The sequence below is a fragment of the Dermacentor andersoni genome, unplaced genomic scaffold, assembly GCF_023375885.2.
Source record: "Dermacentor andersoni unplaced genomic scaffold, qqDerAnde1_hic_scaffold ctg00000044.1, whole genome shotgun sequence".
NCBI lineage: Eukaryota > Metazoa > Arthropoda > Arachnida > Ixodida > Ixodidae > Dermacentor > Dermacentor andersoni.
The window spans coordinates 87651-109665 of record NW_027314758.1 but is presented as its reverse complement, the minus strand read 5'-3'; the positions used below and the strand labels follow the sequence as shown (position 1 = coordinate 109665).

At 42.4% G+C, this 22015-nt stretch overlaps 1 protein-coding gene across 2 annotated transcripts in view; it reads left to right on the top strand.

Moving 5' to 3' along the window:
• LOC140214450 (kinesin-like protein KIF16B) overlaps positions 1-22015 on the top strand; it is a 79497-nt gene that overhangs the window by 37224 nt on the left and 20258 nt on the right. For both annotated transcript variants that reach the window (XM_072285814.1, XM_072285813.1), the window contains 11 exons: positions 963-1085; positions 1168-1219; positions 1775-1912; positions 4487-4575; positions 5277-5362; positions 6211-6255; positions 7259-7436; positions 9596-9688; positions 11350-11457; positions 17689-17862; positions 19611-20235. In XM_072285814.1, the coding sequence (XP_072141915.1) occupies positions 963-1085; positions 1168-1219; positions 1775-1912; positions 4487-4575; positions 5277-5362; positions 6211-6255; positions 7259-7436; positions 9596-9688; positions 11350-11457; positions 17689-17862; positions 19611-20235 (1711 nt within the window). The remainder of the gene's footprint in view (positions 1-962; positions 1086-1167; positions 1220-1774; positions 1913-4486; positions 4576-5276; positions 5363-6210; positions 6256-7258; positions 7437-9595; positions 9689-11349; positions 11458-17688; positions 17863-19610; positions 20236-22015) is intronic.

The following is a 22015-nucleotide window of genomic DNA, read 5'->3' as shown; positions in this document are numbered from 1 at the left end:
AGATATGTATAGGGGCTGGCCGGGACCTTTGGTTGGGATTAACCAAAAAATTGAATGGATCGGAATCAAATTAATGAAAGTCTACTGTATTACATACATGCATTAGGTTTACCAAGCTTGCTCTTACACACATATATAGTATTTAAGATCAACTTGCTTTTAAACTAACGAAGTAAGTTTAATTCCCTATTTTCTTGCTCTTATGTCTGCCATTTCAGCATCATGTAGTGCTGTACAATTTGTATAATTCTACCATGCCACTGATTGTAACGCGCTGTTATATTACCACCCAAATATAAAGAAATAACTTGGTGCCAATTCTACCATGGACATCAAGTAGCGAAACCTGAGTCGATGAGTACAGTGTTAAAACGATTTATGGAACATACAGAGGCACACAGACATTTACAGGTGAATCTTAGTGGCTAATCACTACCAGAGTCCGACGACACCTCTTTTTTGCTGTCTACCAACCACAAAAAGTCACCTTCAGTTCCGTTTAATGCATAAGAAATGCTGCACTTCTTGAAGACTTGCGCAGCCATCATCTGCAGGAGGACATCTCCTGCACCATGAACCCACCTTGCGTTGTCTCCAAGCTTCCCTTTCTTCAGACAACCCATTCTATGGCAGTGCGACTAGCTACCTTGCATTGAGTTTTTTTTAGTAAGAATGGGTTTCGTTTTTGATATTGAGTAGAATTAGTTACGATTGTAATGCACAAGCAAATTTTAACGCACCTTTTATTTTCAAAAAGGTGCGCGTTGGAATCGTGTAAATATGGTAATGGCCATCACCATAAAACATTGTCTTCTTGTTAAGCTGCCCTGAATTGCACCATGACCCTGGTGTCAGTCAGTGCATTTGCTTGTGAGTCCATCTTTGTTGCAGGGTGTTTGTTGTTACGTGCCATTGCTTTAGTGGTCCCTCATGCAACTGAAGATAGAATGTTTCTTTGCTAGGAGCAAAAGACCCTAGGCCTGCGGATGTCTGGCCAAGGCGTCGTCCTCGACTCCGAGCGGCCGCACCTGATTGGACTGGGAGATGACATTCTGAGCACGGGTGTTGTCCTCTACCACTTGAAGGTGTGGGTGTGACCTATTAAATCTGTAAACTTTATGTAATGCCACAGTTCTAAGTAATGATGTGGTGTCTGTGTTCCTACAGGATGGAAAGACCTTCATAGGCACTGAGAATGCAGTGACCAAGCAAGATATTGGTGAGAATTCTTTTACCTTTTTATAATGAACTTCTACCCTCTAAGGCACAAGATCTTTGTCTTTTTTTTTTCTTATACCAGTGGCAGCATAATGTAATTTTATATTGCATTGGCTGAGTGATTGAGATGATGGTGAAATGTTATTTTGCTCTGACACTCAGTCATATAATGTATTCTAAAGCTGCACTTTACCGCTGTCAAATTCAAGGATGTTGTTCAACTAGGCTGAGTACGAGATGAATTCTCGGCCCTTACAAGCTGCAAGATCTGATTGTCATAGCTGATCACAATAAAGATAAAGAAATATGGTCGCTATCCAAGGCAAAGGTATGGAGTAACATTTCGTAACATTATCACTTTTCAAAGAATAGTTTTGTTTCTTTTTTACTTGACTGGTAACTGGTTTTGTGTTGACCAGAACAACTTTCATGGAAGCCTTCCTTGGCTTTTAGGACCAGTCACTGCAAGTCTTTCACATCTGATCCTGATTACTGGAAATCTGGATCAGCCAGAGTCTTGAATTTCAATCATTGTGTCTGTCTGGTTGTGGTGCAGTCCTATCTGGATCTGGAATCCAAGATGAGCATTGCTCCATAGAGCTGGTGGACGGTGGGGCCACCCTTTACCCAAATGCAAACTCTGAGTGCTGCATCAACACAATGCCTGTGGACAAGCCTACCAGGCTCACACAAGGTTTGTGAGAACACATTCTCAAAGAGCATTTTTCCCCTCCATTTCCAATGGATCTTGTGTAGTTATTCTTGGTAGATAAGGATGATGATTAATGAAGTCCTGTGGCACAAATGCTACTACGGCTTTAGAGTATCACTGTAATGGCGACTAGTCAGTTCAAAGTAGCGAAAATAAGAAAAACTAATCAGTGTGTATAGGATAGGATAGGTGCATCATGCCACATTAGAAATTATATAGTGAGATTTTTATAGAAGCACAGTGTGAAAACTGAAATCCACATTTCTTATAGTTAATATCAATGCAGTGAAGGTAGTGTCAAAGACATACCTGTCCACTCCCGAATATTTTGTAAAGTTCATGAATTTGGGATTGTTTTATGATTTTACCAATGCTATGTCAGTACTTATGAAAAGGATAATCTGTTCATGAAAAAATTTCACTCAGTCTTCAACCCTTCATTTGTCCATCATTTGGTGGCAAACGGACGCAAGAGGGGTGCTTTCTGCGAACAAGTTTCTCCTGCAGGCAAAATCAGAAACAACAAAGTCTCTGAGAAAGTCACTGTGATTCAAAAGCAAGTTGTTGCATGTCATTCTTATTGTTTCAAGTTTGCTGCTTCTTGAATTATGTGTCTAAATGCAAATCCTCACTAATAAAGTATTATGCATCCCTGAAAAGGCTTTTGTAAAATAATACGCTGCAGTGATTATGCTGGGACATGAATTCTGTTTACATTATCTGCAAGTTTCTGAGACTACTTAAAGCACTGCATTGCAGACTCCGTCACTTTCACTTCTCTGTCTTCTATCCGGCACATTGGCACGCGTGTTTAAGAGCTCCCTTTCTTTTGTTGCAAAAGTTTGAATTGGCTCATTGAGCGATGGCATCCGTAGCAGTGAAACGGCACCTAAATTCCCATTGGCTGCTATGCCACATCATGTGTGTGCCTTGACAGAGCAGAGCAAGTGAAAGCGGACATCTGCTGCCTTACCAGGTGTTGCATGAGGGCATCACCGCAATCGTATGTCACCCTCACTTTCTCTGTCGGAAGCTCATGTTATCCACACTTTCCTTGTCTGCACAAGCTCTTGCCTGCATTCTAACTTCACCTCGGTAATCACTAGAAAAAAAAATGTATAAAAAAAGCTCGAAAGAAAACACGTTGGGCGGTAGTAAGTTTTGAACCTATAACCTCATGCTCAGAACTTGAGTGTCTTACCCACTGGGCTAAACCAGCGCCTCCTAGTTAGCAGGCTTGTGCACTGTGCTTTATGACATCATGCTGCATAGACTGAAATTTCCATTGCCAAGCCTGGCGTGATGAAAGAGGTGATGTCAAAATCACTGCAGCTTACTCGGAAACATCCCCATCAGATGCTATGGCAATTGGGCAAGGTATGATGTCACGGATTGAAGTGCACTGGCCTTGTTGTATCCAGGAAATGTTGGCTAAATCAGCGACTTGGCTAACCATTTCAGTGCGCTCCCTTTCCTGCAAGGGTTTCATAACTCGAAGGACCGCTCAGTGGCACTTTATTGAACATTATGCTTTCACATTCACAACTCATAATAAGTGCTGAGGTGTCCTCAGATTTTTTTTTTTTCAGTCTGCCTCTTAAGGGAAGAAAAAATACAGTCAAACGTTTTCATAATGAAGTGCTTAGGACCACCAGAATATTTTGTTATACAGGTCACTTAGTTATAAAGGTCACCCATTGTACCACTCACAATAAGGCACGCTGAGCATGTTAAACAAAAGCATACCGTTGTTAACTTGAGTTTAAGAGAGACTAATGAAATAAGCAGCAAATCTTTTGTACACACTTTGTCTGGCAAAATGTGTGGCTACAGCCAACCCTATTGCAATGAGTTTCACAGCATGCCCGGAAGTCGAGTATACAGGCTGGGGCATAACCAATCCTTCATTGTACAGGTCATTTTGCTGTATAGGTGTTCATTGCAGAGGCATTGTACTGTACTCAACAGCTTGTGCTCAGGGCTGGCTTTTAAATAATTATTTGTTGTTCCCCTTCTCTGTGTTGTCATGTTTACGTTATTTTATTAATCCTGAAATTTCACAGGCTGGCAGGTATGCAACGGAATACTTTCCAACCCTACCTACAGAAGAACGCTAACTGTGCCGAGGAAAGCATATGTTGCCTTGAAAAAGACCAGTCCACTTGTCGAAACATTGGCTCCATGTTTTACCTTGTTCTCGTTTTGATCATTGTCTTGAATTGCCATCTCCCGCCTTCCCCGTGTTTTCCCTGGATTCCAGCCTTTGTATGTGCAAAGGCAGCGAGACCCACTTCAAAATGATATGGTCAAGGTTACCGCAGTCATTGTCTCATCTCTGATACTGGACAGGGCTTAATTAGTATTCTTGATGAATTACTGTGCATGTAATATGCATAAAGTTATTTCATTGGCTACACAAGTTTTCTGTAGTTTATGTTAGCGACACTTGAGCACATCGTGTGGTCAAACTTGTGTGATCATTCTCGCTGATTTAGTTATGTGTTATGTTGATGTTATCTGTATGTAGCATGAACGTAGGCTTTTTTTGTTTTTCAGGCTGTGTCGTTCTGCTGGGATCGACAAATGTGTTCCGATACAATGACCCTGCTGAGGTACACAAGCTTAGAAAAGAGAAGGAGAGGAGGGTAAGACACACGACCTCCACGTGCCAGCATTTCTCAGTTATTCTTGTTCTTGTTGCTCCAACAGTAAAAAAAAGTTGTCTGTGGTTTCATAAGCTTGCATTGTTCTTGTTTTTTTTTCTTGTTTTTTTTCCGCTTTCGTAAATTTCTTCTTTTTCCTTTCACCTTTTGGAACTTCTCTGTGGCTGTATTATGTTCAACAGCACCTGATAATGGCAAATTCGGTGTGACATAAAGATTTAAGTATGCATTTAATATTAATAGGCTACTGTCATGCCCATTTGACTGCAGTCCATACGTTATCAATGGCTTTAAATCGCACAGTTACATTTGAGTGCAGCTGTTCATCCTGGGCTTCATTCGTTCTCTGTGTGTGTGGGGGGGGGGTTGAGGTGCATTGGAAGATGGAAATGGCTTTTCCAATATTGCCGCACACACCCTTGAGGTATACAAACTGTGTTGCACTCAACCTAACTTTATGCTCATTGCTGCACTGTCATGATGCTTGAGTGTTAATACAAGTGATAGGACTGGGACTTCTGAATAACCAATATTTTGCACTATCACCATTGCTAATGAGAGTTGTCACTCTTGTTTTGCAAGGGATGCAATATCTTGCATTGGTGTACTTGTTCTGATCTAGTCTATAGAGAAAGGACATCATTTACAATTGTGTAATGTACTTAATTCTTTTTTTTTTCCAGTCACTTATGAACCTGTCTCACTTGTCTTTTCTGAGCCGATCAGCAGGCGACATGTCCAAGTCGACAGAGAGCATCTGCGGAAATGGGTGCGTGGCCGGCATCACTGCTATACGTTTGTGGTTCTCCTTAGAGAATCCTGCTACACATCATAAAAAAAATGCATAATGTGTCTGTGTTAAAGGGCGTCTGATTGCGAATCTTTTTCGACAAAGTTTTTTAATGTGCCTTGCAATGATAAAGCAATCAAACCAACACTCAAATGCGGCCACTGTTATGACTTTGTCACTGCAGTAATGTTGTAGTACATGGTTGCATTCACACCAGCCCCTCCGACTGTTCTGGAATGTGCAGTGATGAATCTATGAAAGCGGCCACTCTCTTAGTATCTTGATTTGATTCACTGGTTGCTGACTATGCTCCCTTCTACCACTGTCACTTAGTGAATGAGTGAAAAAATTTGTTATAGGAGCTGATACAAGAACTTGTGTGAAAATAAGGTTCAGTATTTGCTTTTCTTCCCAAGCAAAAGTTCACCCAATAAGCTGTACGGGGACAGTATTAACAAACAATCATTTTCAAGGACACGATCACTTTCGCAAGATTTCGCACAACTCGGCAACAGACACATCAGAGTAGATTAGTCGACAGCATTCCTGACACTGTGCAAAGCTGGTGAGCTTAGCTGGGAATGCTGTCAGCCGCATATGCCGATGTGTCTGTGATGCTGAGTCACACAAAATCTCGCAAAAGTGATCTTATCAGCGGAAGTGATCGCTCCATGTCCCTGCTGTTCCCATTCATCCTCTTGGCTAGCATTTCTGTCTGAGCACTATCGCTAACTTGGGATATAGAAAGCATAAAGGAGTGTTCATACCTGAGGTGGTTAATGCTTCTAATTTAACTAATTATGATTAATTATTGATTTGCTTCTTAGGTTTGAGGCTCATGAATATGGAAGTGAAAAGATTATGGACATGAGGTGAGCCTGAATTTTCTTTCAAAAGTTGCTTGTCCAACTGAATGTCAGAATAATACACCTTGTGCATTTTTACACTACTTAACACTTGAAATAGACATTATGGGGAAATTCAGGCGCTAGCCAAGGACATTCTAGTTCTTTGGATAACCAGGCTAGTTGGTGGTTCTTTATATTTTTGAACAGCAAGTCTAACTAGAGGCAAGAAAAGGATAATTAAACTGAACACTTCGCTCGTGCCTTCAACCTCTACTGCTGTTCAGACTATTGTTTCAGATCTTTGTTTTCTATCAATGAACTTGGTTACTTGTTCTCCTATATCAGTGGCGTGAGGCTTGTGTTGAAAATGTGGTCAGACACTTGTTTGTTGTTGTGCTTTATCCATTATGCAATTTGGCTTTACTATTTTATGAATGTGCTGGATTTACTTACTCACTGTGGTATGTGCCATTCTTCCATGTACCTGTCAGGCTATAATTAGTGACAGAATTGGCAGTATAAGTTGATTAATATTGAAAGCAAAACCAGTTGACAACATTGCATATTGTAACATTGTAAAATGAACACAGCAGGCAAGCAGAATGTACAGTGGAACCTTGTTATAATGATGTCACTCCTTTATTATATATCCAGTATTCGTTATAAGCATAATGTTGAATTCAGCCCCCCAAAAATTGAACATTTTAGGTTCACTTCGTTATAGATGATAATTTGTTACATCTCTGTTCGTTGTATCAGGGTCCCGCTGCATTACATTTTTTTTTCTTTCTTGCCTTCTATGGCCACAGACTGTGTCTCTCTCTAAGATATCTGGTCTTTTTGTTTGTTTTGGTTTATTCGTTCATTTTTGTATACAGGTCATACATGTGCATGTGCTGTGAGTTCAGAAGGAGGTTCTGTGATAAGATAGGTGTTCCACCTCCTTGCTCTGTATTCAAACATCAGTGCATCATTTCTAAACAATTCATATCTGTTTCCTTGAATGTGGCACCTGCCGTGAGAGCAGCATGCGCAAGCTATTGGAAAAGCAGTCGGGCAACTACGAGGAGCACAACAACAACAGCAGCGTTGTTGCTCCGCTGAGCAAAGAGCAGGAAGCCGTGGAGGCGCAGCTGTCTCAAAAGCGCGAGGAGCTCAGGCAACTGCAGGAGAAGACCGAGGAGCTCAAGAGGATGGCCGATGAGGTAATGAGCACCCATTCTAGATGCATACCTTCAATTGACTGCACACATGCCTCGAGGAAGTGCAGATTGGAAAAATGTAGATTACTCCATCGTTAGGACTATAGTTCATGAACTGTACCAGTTTAAAGGTCAAAATTTCACAGGGTGCAGACTAAAGCGGATTATATTTTTTAAGGTCAGATGAGTGTTTGAGAATAACGAGGCCAGGCTGCACCTGCAAATTTTTTCAGTGCCTAATCACTTGGCGACATCAGCTTCGGGATGATCGTCGCTGTGCATGAGTGTCATTTCCAGCTCAGTCTGGCAGCTTGTGATAAGCAAGCAAACACTGTTCACAATACTCAAAAGTGGCTGCTTTTAATAAATTGGCTGCTTAGAGCAGCAGTTTTTATTCAGACAGCCCAGATGAGAGTGATTTTGAAGGGTTTTACAACTGACTCCCATATACCATCCACCAGATGCTGACTATAGTCTAAAATTCATGAAGCTTACTGCATCAAAAAAAGTGATCAGCTCATGAGCGCTCCATCGATTGCTTTGACCTGGAAAAAATTTGACTACCTTGTTCAGTGGCTGCATGTTATATATGTGAAGAATGGTGGCATGCATATGGAATGATTGAAACTTCTTTATCCTACATGACCTGCAGGTGTGATTTTTCTGGTAGCAAAGTTAGTGGAAGACCAGTGTTCTTCCTGTACTGTTTTTTTTTTTTTTTTCTCCTGAAGGGCTTTCTTTTCTGTCCGCATTGGAAATGTCATGAATGTCTAGCTTCCAACTAGCCCGGCTGTCAGGTTTATATGGTCGTTTAATTTGTGCTGTCTCTCTTATAGCCACATGTGCCCAAAGTTTTCATGTGCTACACATTGTGTCCAAAAGATGGGATGTCGCATGAAGCCTGAAAGTTCTGTTGCCTTCGTGCATTAGCCATGCTGCAGTGGACACATTTAATAATTGTAATGCTAGCTTTCCCACAAGGCAGTTTGCCAAGCTAATGATCGTGTAGTTATTTTTACAATTAATGGCAAATAAGCACAGTTTGCTTGTCTTATGACATGGAACATTTAACTGTGACTCATACAAAACCATGTGCAAGAGACAAGCCCCAGCATGTGCAGCTAGCACTTTGTCTTCATTTGAAGGATAGCCAGTACCGCCATTATTCAAGCAAAGGTGTGGTGCAGAGAAGTGTACTTATAAGTTAGGGTGCATAACACTGCAATAAAGAAGTCTGAATAATTGAGCTGGTCTGAGAAACAGGCTTGTGAAGAACTGGTCAGCAGCTGTTTGTTTTTTACTATGAATGCAATTGCTCGTTACTCATACAAGTTGCAGTAACGGCACCTCAACCTACCTGATATTATCTACAACAGAATAGTGGTTAGAGCAAAAATATTTTGGCATCACTTCAACTTATAGCGAGGCCTAACTGTATTATTTTAGGACTGATTACGTACAAAAAACTGCATAAGTTTCTGAAGCTAGCTCATACGTTCTAGTCTATACACAAGGAGCACACAGAAGAGGTTGCACTAAGCAACCGCTCTCCTAACAAAGATAAAGTTTTCACATTTAACATGCGAAGTTAATTACTAATGGAAACAGATTTGAAAGCTAAGTCATATTGTTTTTTTTTTTAATCTTGTTGTTTTTCCAGGTGACCATTATTTCTAGATTTTGTGTGCCGCTGTGGCAGAGTTGTTTTTAGAAAGCTTGGTATGTGTTCAAAAGGAGCATATGCTGATTATTTGCATTCGGTGTCTTCTACTAGTGGCCACTGACTAAACTAGCTAACTTATTCACTAAGCCTATTCAGGAATCTTGACGATCTGAGCTTGTCACACGCGATCGTCACTTTCTCACTTATGGCAAGCCCAGCACTAGCGGTGGACATTTTGTCAGTATAGCTTTTACTATATTAGATTTTCCACACCATTTGCAGACATCTTTGTGTTTTAATAATAGTAGTCAAGCATATCACATTAAATAATGAGCCGTTATGGTATCCTCTTTTTTAATGAGTCCCGAAGGGGATAGGTATGGCTGCTCCTGCTTTCATACCATGAGGGCATATGCTGATTAGCATGCTGTTGTAGCTTTCTTGGACAATCCAGTAGACTACAACTTTCTGCTTCATAACTCGCTCTCATCACTTTCAGGCTCATAGAAAAGCTGAAGAAGAGCAAACAAAGCTTGAAAATGTCACTGAGGAATTGCGAAGACATCTGGAGAAGCAAGCTAGCGAAGAACAAGTAAGGCTGTCTTTTTTGCTGTATTAGTAGTGTCAGTATTCGTGCACAAATAATGTCCTGACCTCCATTTCAAATTACGGTTGACTTCTGTTAATTCGACCCAGATGGGACTGAAGAAATTGATTGAATTATGCGGCAAGTCGGGTTAAACAAGATGCAGATAAAACGTCAAAACACACCGCTGATTCATTTGGCAGTTCTTGCCTGATTCTGACACGCCCCCGAATCAAGCGCGCGCTTGCTTTCAATGTGTCGAAGTAGAAAGCTAATGTAGAGATAACATAAACGCTTCTAAATGAAGCAGAAATCGAACACAAACCCAACTTTTATTCAAGAAAAAGGGGCAAAGATACATGTTGCACAGTGGCACTTAGTTTTCTTAAGTCAGCTTCGCCGCACGGTTTGAAAGTCAGCTTTGGCGCAGTACAGCTGCGTTATGCGGCAAAGCATATAAATGTCTCGGACACAGTTTTTGATTCAGTTTTCTAGGGGAAAAAGAAGGCCTGTGTTACAATTGTGTGAATACCGTGATCAGGCATTCAGCAAGCTACTTCTATTGCTGGAAAATCTTCCTTGGCCATGCCAGAAATATTCATTTTTGATGGGATATTAATGTGTTCAACAGATTCAGTCCTCTTAGCTCTGGAAAAACAGCCACTACCACTAATGGGGTTGCTGTTGGGATCACCTTAGAAGTCAGGCATGTGCATGCCGACTGGTCAAATTCTAATTATCCAACGAAGTCCAATTTTAAGATCGAAATAACAAAAGTTTGGATCATTAGAAATGTATAGACGTCATCTTGGACTTTCAGTTGGAATTGAATTTAAAAAAATAAAATTAATCCGCATTGAATTAATAAAAGTCTGCTGTATTTCATGGTCACAAAAATGCAGAGCAGATAAACCAACCTGAAGATATGTGTATAATAAGGTGTTGGTCGGGCGTGCTCTGTTCTCTGGTGCTCAGTGCCTGTGTCTAAAACATTGAACAAACTCTGGTGCAGGTACCTTTCTGTATCCTGTGTTGCATTAGTTATTGATAACACTGAATCGGAAAATTTTCTAGTGGTCTTGATTTTGGCACAAGTGTTCTTTGAGAGATGTACTGTTGTTCACAGCTGCATATATATGTGTCTTGTGTGTGTGTCTGTGTTTGTGTTTGCATGTCTCAGTATTCCCTTGACACATTTCTTTTCTTGAGTTGTATATAAACAAGCTATGCCACATGTTAATACATTATATGTGACACTGAATATGACCAGTGTCCCTGATTACAAATAAGAAAATGTGCACATCAGGCCTTCGTGCATGAAACTGCATACAATGGCAATTTAAATTTTTACAGAAAGCACTATAAAGCACAATCACCAGCACACAGCAAAGCTCCAGAAACAATCTTATTCTTCATGTTCAGTCATGAAGTGTCTGGCATGAACTGCCAGACACTAATCTCCTCTCTTAGTTGAAGGACATTGTGGCTACACTGCAGTGCAGATAGCATTGCCATAAAGCCACATCACAGGGCCAAATTTGTGAATTGACGTTCACTCTCACTTCATGCTTACAGGTTTTTAATTGTTCGAGCCAGTATTAGGCACAAGAATGCGGTAAAAGCACACTCAAGAGGTCTTTCTGCTTTGCAACTCGCTATTGTTTCAGGGTACAGCGCAGAGGATTGTGCAGCTTCAGCAGGAGCTACGTTACCTGACAGCAAAGGAGAAAGAAGTGCGAGAGAATTTTGAGCAGCTCAAAAACAGGCTTCAACAGGTTTGTTTATGAATGTCTTGGCATCGTGCAATCACTTTCCCTCTTTTCATCTGAATGTTGCCAATGCAAATTATATCTTGCATAACATTAAGTGGGCAGGATCACCACCTGTGGCTTGCATGCAATGTACAACAGGGCACAACCCACTTAATCTGCTATTGCAGTATTTTCACCCTACAAGGGATTTTCCCTACATTTGCACTAGATTATACTTCGGGGATCATGCCTTGAGTTATAAAATGTACTTGGTCAACAGACCAATACTGCCTGTGTGTCCTAAGGTATAAGGTCAGTTATGAATCTTTCTGTGCGACACTGATCTCAACACCCATGTACGTAGATTTAGGTGCACGTTAAAGACCCCCTGGTGATGCAAATTATTCCGGAGTCTTCTACTATGGTGTGCCTCATAATCAAATCATGGTTTTGGCAGGTAAAACCCCATAATTTTTTTTTAGACACTGGTCTCAAGTTAATTGCATATAGTCTGTCATGTGCCCTGTGCCGTGATTTTGTATGTTATTGCATTCACGTAAATTAGCATCCTAGGCATGGCACCAGACAAACCTTTTCAGTTTTGACTAAAGAGCTTCTCTCTCTCTCTCTCTCTGTCTTCCTTGGCCAGCTGTTAGCAAAAGCTCTAGCCATGGTGCTGTGGTGGCTCCGTGCTAGCACTCGGGCATTTTTCTGTCTAGCAGCTTGTTTGATTTCCTGCCATGCCTGTCACACTTCAGTGGGACAAAACATGAAAGTGCTTGCTTAGATTTTATGTGCACGGTTTTAAACCCTGCCTGGCAAAAATTCATTCCGAGCATGCCAATAATGATACCTCTGATTTTGCAGCATTAGGACTTAGAATCCAAATTATTATATTTATATTACCTTATTGGTATCCTCAAAATAACGCCCAGTGTATTAAAAAAATTAAATGTGAGTCTTTTTGCTTGTAGCATAATATTAGTAGCATTTCGAAACCTTTGCAAGAGTAATGTTGGGTTTTCTTATTCATTTTTTTCAATAATGTCCACCTTGTTGAATTCATAGTTTTCATGGATTAAAATCACCTCACAAAAACGGAATTCTGGCTAGGCCTGCTTCCGATTAAATATTTGTACATTATGTTGACCAATACTCACCTGTTCGAATATTTTTTCTTGTTGGCTTATCGCTGTACCCACTCCGTTAGCCCAGTGACTATGATGTTCCATTATGAGCAGTGGCGTAGCTAGGTCGTCTGGCACCCGGGGCCCATAGGTCTTCTGTCACCACCGCCCCCCCCCCCCCCCCCCCCCCCCTGATGTATTCGCGGAAGGCGAGGATATCGACAATTTCCGGGTTTCAGTACCAGTACAGCCGCTTTGGATACCATGCACGTTCCCCGGGTCCCCTTCTCCTTCGCTTCCTTTCCCAGCGATCGCGAATGCAGCAAATACAGTCAACGACTGAATTTTCGGACGCCCAAATTTTTGGACATGCCTGATATTTCGGACGTCTTCGCGGCACCGCCACGAGCCCCATAGAATCAATGTATAAGGACATCTGAAGTTTCGGACGCTCGAGCCCCCCCGCCGTCCAATTTTCCGGACTTTTTGACGGACGGAAGGAATTTTTGGCTCCTCGCGCAGTGCCCTTGAGAAGGAAATCCACTTGCAGCCGAAGCATATCACCGCTTTGAAGCACAACTGGCCGAATCTAGTCGTCACACACCGATTTGGTCTGGCCACGCTGGCTATGTTCATCGCCGCCACGGAGGAAGGAAACTAAGGAGAGGCCCTGACGTCACTCTTTGTGAAGCAAAAGTGAAGCCGGAATTTGGCGTTGTTCATGACGATGCTCCGCCTTTTGGGCCACCCTCCTCTCTTGTTTACATCTTTCGCGAAACCACGCCGCGCTGCGCGTGGTGTCGCGCACGGAGCGCGCGCGCTCGCGCAACATCTGGCAGAGCACGGTGCAGGTAACACAGCGCAACAAGACACGGTGACTAACGCAAACCCGCCCACTCAGCGCCTTTGCCACGGCCCGAAACCTACCAGAGCAACACGTGTGAGCGCTCAAAACCATAACAATGCCGCCATTGTGGCCCAAAAGGCGTGGCCATACAACAAAAAAATAAATAAAAAAGCAGCAAAAAAATTAGAACCTACTACGTCATTTCCGCCACACTTTTCTCCTAGCGCGCGGAGGGGGTAGAGCCTCTCCTTAGTTTCCTTCCTCCGTGATCGCCGCACTTCCGCCTCCGGCGGAGTTTCTGGAGCGGCGCCATTTTGTTTGTTTGTTTGCGCAGGCCACGTTTTGGCTAGCGTGGTGTGTGGTTGTCTGTTGTGTCAAGTGTGCTCTGCGACGCTAGGCCTAGGTGCTTCGACGCTCGTGAGCGCACTCCACTGTTCGCAACTTGAGGATTTCGCTTGCCTTCGATGGCGCCCACTCACTCTTCGTCGTCCTCGCCGATGGCATCGAAGCGCGGAAAGCAGTACCGTCGGACGACGTGATCAACGACCTCCGCTCTGCTGGGGTTTCCATACCCATGGAAATAACTTTTGAACAGTTTGTTGACGCTGACAACGAGCTCGACTTCCGCGCAGAACTGACTGACGAGGAAATAGTCCGTCGGGTTGTGGGGGATTCAGAAGACTCCGATGTTGAAAATGAGGAGCCAATGCCTGTGCCACCTACAGGCGCCGAGTTGACGCAAGCACTGTTGACTCTTTCATCGGTGTACAGTGCTGACATGACCCTTGCTCAGATCGAGGCGAATATGATCGCATGCAACCGGAACGCCGTCAAAACAACAATGAACAAGTTCTTCAAGCCACTGCAGCAATATCACCGCCTGCCCGACGATGCACATGTACATAATAAACCGGCAGTCGGCTGCATACAGAGTTTTTGAACGCCTCTTTTTATAGCCACTTCACTGATGCTGTGGCAGGGTTTCGGAAGCCTGTTACTTCGCCCTTTACCTCTAGATCTGAGAAAAAAATAAAAAGGGTGCGTTTTTTTGCATGCATTCATTTTTTCGGACTGCCTGAATTTTCGGACGTTTTTACGTTCCCTAGAGGGTCCGAAAAATCGGTCGTTGACTGTACACACGCTGTTTTTCCTGCGCCAAATAACACAGGGTGCTGCACTGATAACGTGTGATAAGCCCGTGTGCACATCTTCTGTCAGACTGTAAGGCTTGGCAGCCAATACAAATGCGGCATCGTGGAAAATATGCCTCACGTCACAAGTAACAAAAAATATCTTTTATAATAAAGTTTTAATTACCAATTTTAGCAGCAATATCGCATTTGTAAAATTGAAGCCCGACATTCATATCTTGCCTAACAACAACTTCACAAAAATCATCGTAGGTACTATGGTACGCAGTATTTTGTCTGTGGGCAGCCCTGAACGAAAGTGAAAATTAAATTGTTTGTCAGTGACGCTCATCTCCCCACCCTATTAAAAAACTCTACCTGCCTCCCCGCTGCGCGGGCGCCAATGCTATGACAACTGCGAGTTCTCTTCATTCTGAGCAATGAAGCCTTGTTTTCATTTGCTGCTATACGGACAAACATGATTATCTGAGCTGCGGTACCACCGCAAGACTGGGAACAGAATAGAGCACGCTTCGCGTCGATTCTTGGCGTCACCATAAAAAAAGAAAGAAAAGGCTGCGATGAAGCCCGTGCCAGCGAAAGCTTGCACTACTGTTGGTCTGCACTTGCAATGGAGAGGATTGAGGGATCAACGTCTCTGGTCCACTATCTCATATTTCTTTTGCTGCTGCCATATACTGGGCGCCGCCCGCAGTGCCAAAGTACTGTAGGTTGTAGCACCGAAAACGATTTTGTTTAAGAAGTTTTTGTTGAGTTAATAATATGAATTCGAGTCCTCAATTCTCGAATTGAAGAACTTCCTCTATAAGTGCTAATTAAGGGATTATTAAGGATATGGTTATTACTTATCTGCCATATTTTCCGCGCTACCGAGTTCCTAGTAATCACAAAAAGACATAACTTCATAGAATCTCGATCGGGAAATATCCTTACAAAATTCACCATTTTTTTTTTATAAAATTCTGTGCAGCTGATACAGACACTGTACTTGTGACATGAAGTCACACAACAACAAGTTTTCTGAAACTTTCGAGTGTAAGAAGGAAAGCGTGAAACATAACGGCAGGTTTCGCAGCGGCTTCTCGGAGTGAGCGGGAGAGGGGAAGTAAAAGCGAGCCGGACATCGCGGCGGGCCCGCGACTACAGCCTGTCGAGTCATACGCCGCCAAACTCTTCGGCCTACCCGAGTCTGAAGACGATCCAAAGAATCCCATTCGCGACTCTTGACGGCCCCACTTATGCAACGTCGCTCTCAACGAACGCTTCGCCGTAAACGCGAACGCGCACTGGTTGAACGCCCTCTTGCTACTGTCTTTGTTCGTCTTCGCTGCGCATTCTGAACGGAAGAGGGACCCAAGAGCCCCAACACCTTACAACGCCTCACTGTATGTTTCGCGACTCCTGCTCCCAGCATGAACGCACAGCACGAGCGCACCCCACATGAAACGTTCCGCTAAGGCGAGTAGTTTAGCGACCATTTCGCAAATTAAATTTGTTAGCCCGCACATTCGTGCAATTATTTCGTGGGGTGTTGATAGAGCTGCAGTCGACAATTCTGCAGCACAAAGCATCGGGTGCCTGAGCTCTGGCTACTGGATACCGGAGCATTCTTTGCAATTTGCGCCCAGTCAAGCCGGCGGAAAGAGGGGTGCATTTAGGCGTAAATGACACCCCCCCTCTCCCCCTGGCCCCTTGCACCCGGGGCCCACGGCCCCCCGGCCCCCCCTGTTGCTACGCCACTGATTATGAGCTCGAGGTCATGGGTTCAACTCCGGCTGCGATTGCTGCATTTTGATGGGGAGGAAATGCAAGAACATGTGTACTTAGATTTAGGTGCATGCTAAGGAAACCAGGGTGGTATTGAAATTAGTCCGGGGTCCCCTGCCATTGCATGCCTAATAATCATATTGGGGTTATTGGACGCAGAACCCTAGAATTTAACTTTAGAATCTTTTCTTTTCTTATGCTGTGTTTTTTTTGGTCATGGTAACAGTGGCATGACAGAGGTGACCGCAAGTGCTGGCATGGTTTTGGTCATTTCTTTGAAGTGGCAAAAAAAGTTACGCTGGAAACTTAGTGGAATCTACTGGATCATTCTTGGCTATTACAGTGTTGTTCATTCTTGACAAAAAAAAAATTCAGAACCAAGGATATTGCTTTTGGGTGTGCCAAATATCTGGCCTTTGACTTTTCAGAATGCTGTGAAATTAAGTAATGTGTGTTTAGCTTACAGAGTAGGCTAGATAAAATTATAGTACCTATTGGCAGTTTATTTCTAGAGACAAAGAGTGGCAATGGCTTCTGCCCCTTGGCCCCTCTTTGCTTTTCTTTCTGCCAGCTTTTCGAGCAGACAGAGCAAGTTTCTTCCAAAAAATGCAAAGCCTTCTGGAGGCCTCTGGGTGGATAACAGCTGTATGTTTTTGAATACCTCTTAAAGAAGGCTCAGATATTTATGTTCTTAGTAACTAAGTAGTGGTGATTAAATAACCAACTCTCTCATTACCTTATGGTCACAATGTCAATACAGGGTTTGTAGAGCACATTTGAAAACTTCACTTTCTTTTGTTTGCAGCTTGCTACCATTTGTATCGCTCTTTCTTCCACGCCTAAAATAAGTCCTGCGAAATGCTTAAAAAGCTTCCACAGTCCATTGCTTCCATGCCACAGTGACTTTCCTTCAAGCATTAAAAAAAATGCTGTGAACGATAGTGCATCACTTACTGAAAGTGACGGTTTTTTTTATTTTGCTCTGCGAACCTTATTACTGACATGATTACAGAAGTAATGAAAAAATTAGGCAGTTAATCACTACTTGTTAACAAGGACACAATGAATACTGGAGGCTTCTTTTGAAAGCTGCCAACAACATACTGGTGGTTTCATCCTACCAGAGTGGGCAATTTATTCCCAGAACACTGTGTTTATATTTCTTCTTTCTTTTTACTTGTTCTATGTGAACTGGGACACTTGATATACTGGTAAGGCATCTTGAATCTAGCTGTATGTGCCTGAGTTAGCATTTTCTCAATCAGCACATTGTGTTGTTTTTCTATAGGTGCTTATGCTAGAGCGCTTTGTCAGCACCTTATGGCGGCCCTTTTCTTCTTTTTTGTTTTCCTCGAACATACAGGAGCGAGTGTATGTGCTGAGCAAACTTGAGACAGAGCAGTCGCGCCTCTATGATGAGATCAAGAGCCTCAAGATGAAGGAGCAGGACTTGAAGGACGCTATCGCCAAGCAGCAGCAGGAGCTGGCCCTTGTGGAAGAAGAGGTCAGCCAGAAGAAAGATGAATGCTCGTCTCAGGTGAGTGTTTTTCAGCCTTTCATCTTTTTTAGTGTTAAATAAAGGTCTTAGGCAGCAAAAACACACAAAAAAAAAATACTGGGATGCCTGAGAATGGCCCAAAGTACCGTATACACTCATATAGGGGCTGCATGTTCTTTCACAGCTTTGACAAGGTGCAGCCCCGACACAGAAGTAGTCAAATGAGTCCAATTTTTCCCATCATGCCTGATCAATGTGCGTGCTTGATCCACATGGTCCTTGTATAACAAGATAGCATTGCTTTCACAATGCATTTATTTGTTCACGTATCACATCACACACCGGTTGCCTCTGTAGTGTTTAACAGTGTCACTGTCGTCGCTACTGAGGCTCATCTCGGCAACAGAATCTCGGATGTGCCTGCGACTTGAAAGCATTTCAGAGCAATGCCAAATGACACCATAGTCCACAGTCCACACACTCAGAAACAAAGGAAGCAAGCTGCAGTTACACTTATCAGTTCACATTGAACATATAATAAATTTTTTATTGCCAAGATAAGAATGGAGATGTTACACGAGTGCAGTCCTTACTCAATTGTATATAGCAATTTACTACAAAAGCTTTTCTGTGAGCCAATTTTTATTTTGTTTCTCGTGAGGTGCGTGTGTGTCAAGACTTGAGGCGGTCACATTGGAGCAGGACATCACACTTTGTCACTTGCTGTGGCCCGCCCAGTCATCTGTTATGCTGCTACATCATGCCGAGTTATGAGTAGCAGCAGGGCATTTAGCAGCGCATTTCGCCTTATAAAATTTCGGATAAGTGCACTGTATTGTAAATCAATAATGACGCACAAAGCGAGTTTAGACTTCATTGTGGATGTATAAAATGGCAAGTTTATTCAAGACGATGAGGTTAAGGTTGCTTCACCTGTGGATAACATGACCAACATAATTTTTATTTATTTATTTATTTATTTATTTATTTATTTATTTATTTACATATATTGCCATCTTGCATAGCAAGATATTGCAGGAATGAGTGCATACATATGTCAATCAATTGAAGAATACATTTGAGTTGCAAAAAGAAAGGAAACAATATAAAAGACAATATCACGAAGAGCTAGTTGATTAATGAACATAATTAGGTAATAAGTTAGTAAAGTGAATAAATAGGTAATAAGTAAATGTGCTCTTGCAAAGACTGTATTTTTGTGTACCTCAAGCACAAGTCCTCCTTTAAAACTAAACATTGCTTTTGCATTTTTTAATGCAATAACGAAAGTGTTAATGGTACTCTGCAGCTTCATTACTTATTAGTAGTGCTTCATTTGTTTCCGAGTGCCACACACCATGAAGCAAGGTGGTCTATCAATGTAGAAAACACGAAAAAAATAAAACTTGAATTTTTGGGAAACTTTGAAGCCCCTTGCAGAGTGATGTAATTGTGAGAGAAAGTGCATGAACTGGAGAAATGGACAGTATACAATATTCTTCATCTTAATTTCTGAGCAAAGCTCTGTTACAGTCAAAAATTCTCAAGTTGTCCAGCTTTGTTGGAAATTCCAGGTGTAGAGTGTTGTTTTCTAAGGGCAAGATGGGGACGAGGAAGCATGTTTTTGTTCAACAATTGCACCTGATGTCACAATCTGTCTTTCACTTCTCACTTAAGGATTCTGTTCTTATTTACGAGCTCAAAACTGATATATCGCGATATTCTAACAGTTGGCTGGAAGTTAACAAACCACTACAGACTCTCTGTATTTTTTGCCTATCACACAGACGAATCTCCTACAGGACGAGATACATCTTCTGAAAGACGAGCTCGTACTTTCGACTACCCAAGCTTCGGAGAACTGGCGCTCCCTCCTGTCGCTTATCTCCGGCGCCCGCGATGACCTTCCCCTTCCCAAGAACACCAGTGATCTGGAGAACATCGTCGAGAGCATCCGTCAGCAGCTTGCCGACAAGAAACATGCCCAACTGGCCGAGATCCACGAAGAGCGGCAAAGCATCGCTGGGCAAATCGAAGCCTTGGCAGAGAAGCAGAAGTTGTTGCAGAGCTTTGCCGATGAAGCATCACCAGACGAAGATGGCTCAGGTGACCGGGAAGGCCGTGAAAGGAAAGGCCATGGCACAAGAACTTCTGGCGAAGCGTCCTCCAATGAAAAGGGTGGCGGCGAGGACAAACTCTCGTCGGATGAGTCGGACAGTGAGGAAGTGAGCACTCTTGTGAAGGGAAGGCTTGCTTTTGTGGGTGAAGAAGTGCGCAAACTTCAGGAAGAGGAGCAGGCACTGGGCAGGAAAGAAGAGGACGTGGAAGTTGGCTGGCGGCATAACCTCGACACACTGGACTCGCTGCTTCCATTGCTCGAGTCCATGGTTGAGGACCTGGACAAGCTGGAAGGTTGGTTGTTTGACTTGACAGTGGAGCTATGGCTCCATTAGCTTAGTGACTATGACATTGCACTGCTGAGCTTGGTCGCAGGTTCAGGCCCGGCCGTGGCGGCCACATTAGATGGAGGCAAAAAAATAACTAATAAAAATAAAAATTAGAAAAAACACTTGTGTAAATAGATTTAGATGCATGCTAAAGAACACCAGGTGGTCAAAATTAATCTGAAATCTCCCACTGTGACTTGGCTTATGATCAGATTGTGGTTTTAGCACAGAAAACACCAGAATTCTTTTTTTTATTTTTATGCATGAAGGCAAGCACAATACACACAGAAGCAAGACAAGGTGAAATGTGCTTTGTCCTATCTCCTTATGCTTTTCTTAATTGTCTTTTATTTTGTGCATTGTGCTTCATTATGAGCAAACCAGCACAAAAAAATGTCTTATGTATTTGACTTTTTTTTTTACATTCTAGGAAGGTGAGCAGTGCGGGAAACGACAGTGCATGAGCAGTCCACATAGATGCTTTTGTGTATTGTTGATTAAATGGAAGCAAGTTGGTGAAATTATTGTAGCTAGCTGAATAAGATCAAGAGCTGAAAATGTTTCACTTGCTTTTTTGTCTCTCAAGGTTGTTTTCTATTTGCTTTGTTACGTGCGTTCACTAGATGTACCACAATCATTCCCACAGTCTAGAGTGTGTTGTGGCTTTCTACATCCAAAGGAACTAGCATTTCTTTTTTCACGCAATGATGGGCCACAATATGTTTTGTAACATACTTTTGAAAAGAAAGCTTTGCAGCTTAGTGTTCAGCTGACAGGTGATATGTTACAGGTGGCTTGGAATGTAGCATGTACTTGTGGGTGACGTGAAATGTTCATTAGTAGACACTGCAATTAAATGACGTGCTTGAGAGACTAGATGTGCTTATGGACCTTTCCATTGAGGCATGACAACATCCTTTGCTGGGCTGTTGCATGTGGACATAAAAACACATGCTGCCACTCTTTATTGTAATGTTCCGGACAAAATCATGCAGCCACTCGCATAGCTGTCATTAGAAAAAATCTCCGTTACATGCCTCTGTACAGTGGGGTACCGTCATGCAGTGTTGACCAAAGCTGCCAATGAAAACATACAGACATGCTGCTGCTCATTATTTGACACTTTCAACAATAGCCAAGGTAGCTAAATTTTGGAAATCTGCACCAAGGCCAAGGGGCGTCCATAATGTTTGTATTATCTGTACCATAAGTATTGAACAGGCATATACAATAGACATAAAAATGAGCACACGGCTCTGTAGTTTTAGCAGAATATAAAAATTGTGTTCTATTTAGTACTTTGGAACACCTTTAGGGCATCAAACCAAAAATGGCAGTGTCCATTGGAAATGTTGGTTGAAGCACGAGCAGTGATCCGCTTTCACCATTCGAACGGGCTCAATGTCAGAGATTCATGTCAAGCTGGTGGTGGTTTGTGGTGATAGTCACCGCACACTGCGGCCAGCCATTTTGTTTTGGTGTCCTAGCGGTGTTTCATGATACTATAAGAACACAATTTTTATGTTCTGATAAAACTAGACACATACACTCATTTTGATGCCTATTGTGTACACCTGTTTCAAATTTGTGGTACCAATAATAGGAACTTTGTAAACACTCTTCATATTAATTTTGTCTTATATGAATATCATCCCTTTAAAATTGGTGGAAAAAGTTTTACTAGAACAATTTTTAAGCATCCTTCTGCAGTGTAAATTGGTGTAGGTGTAAATGTAAGTTCACTG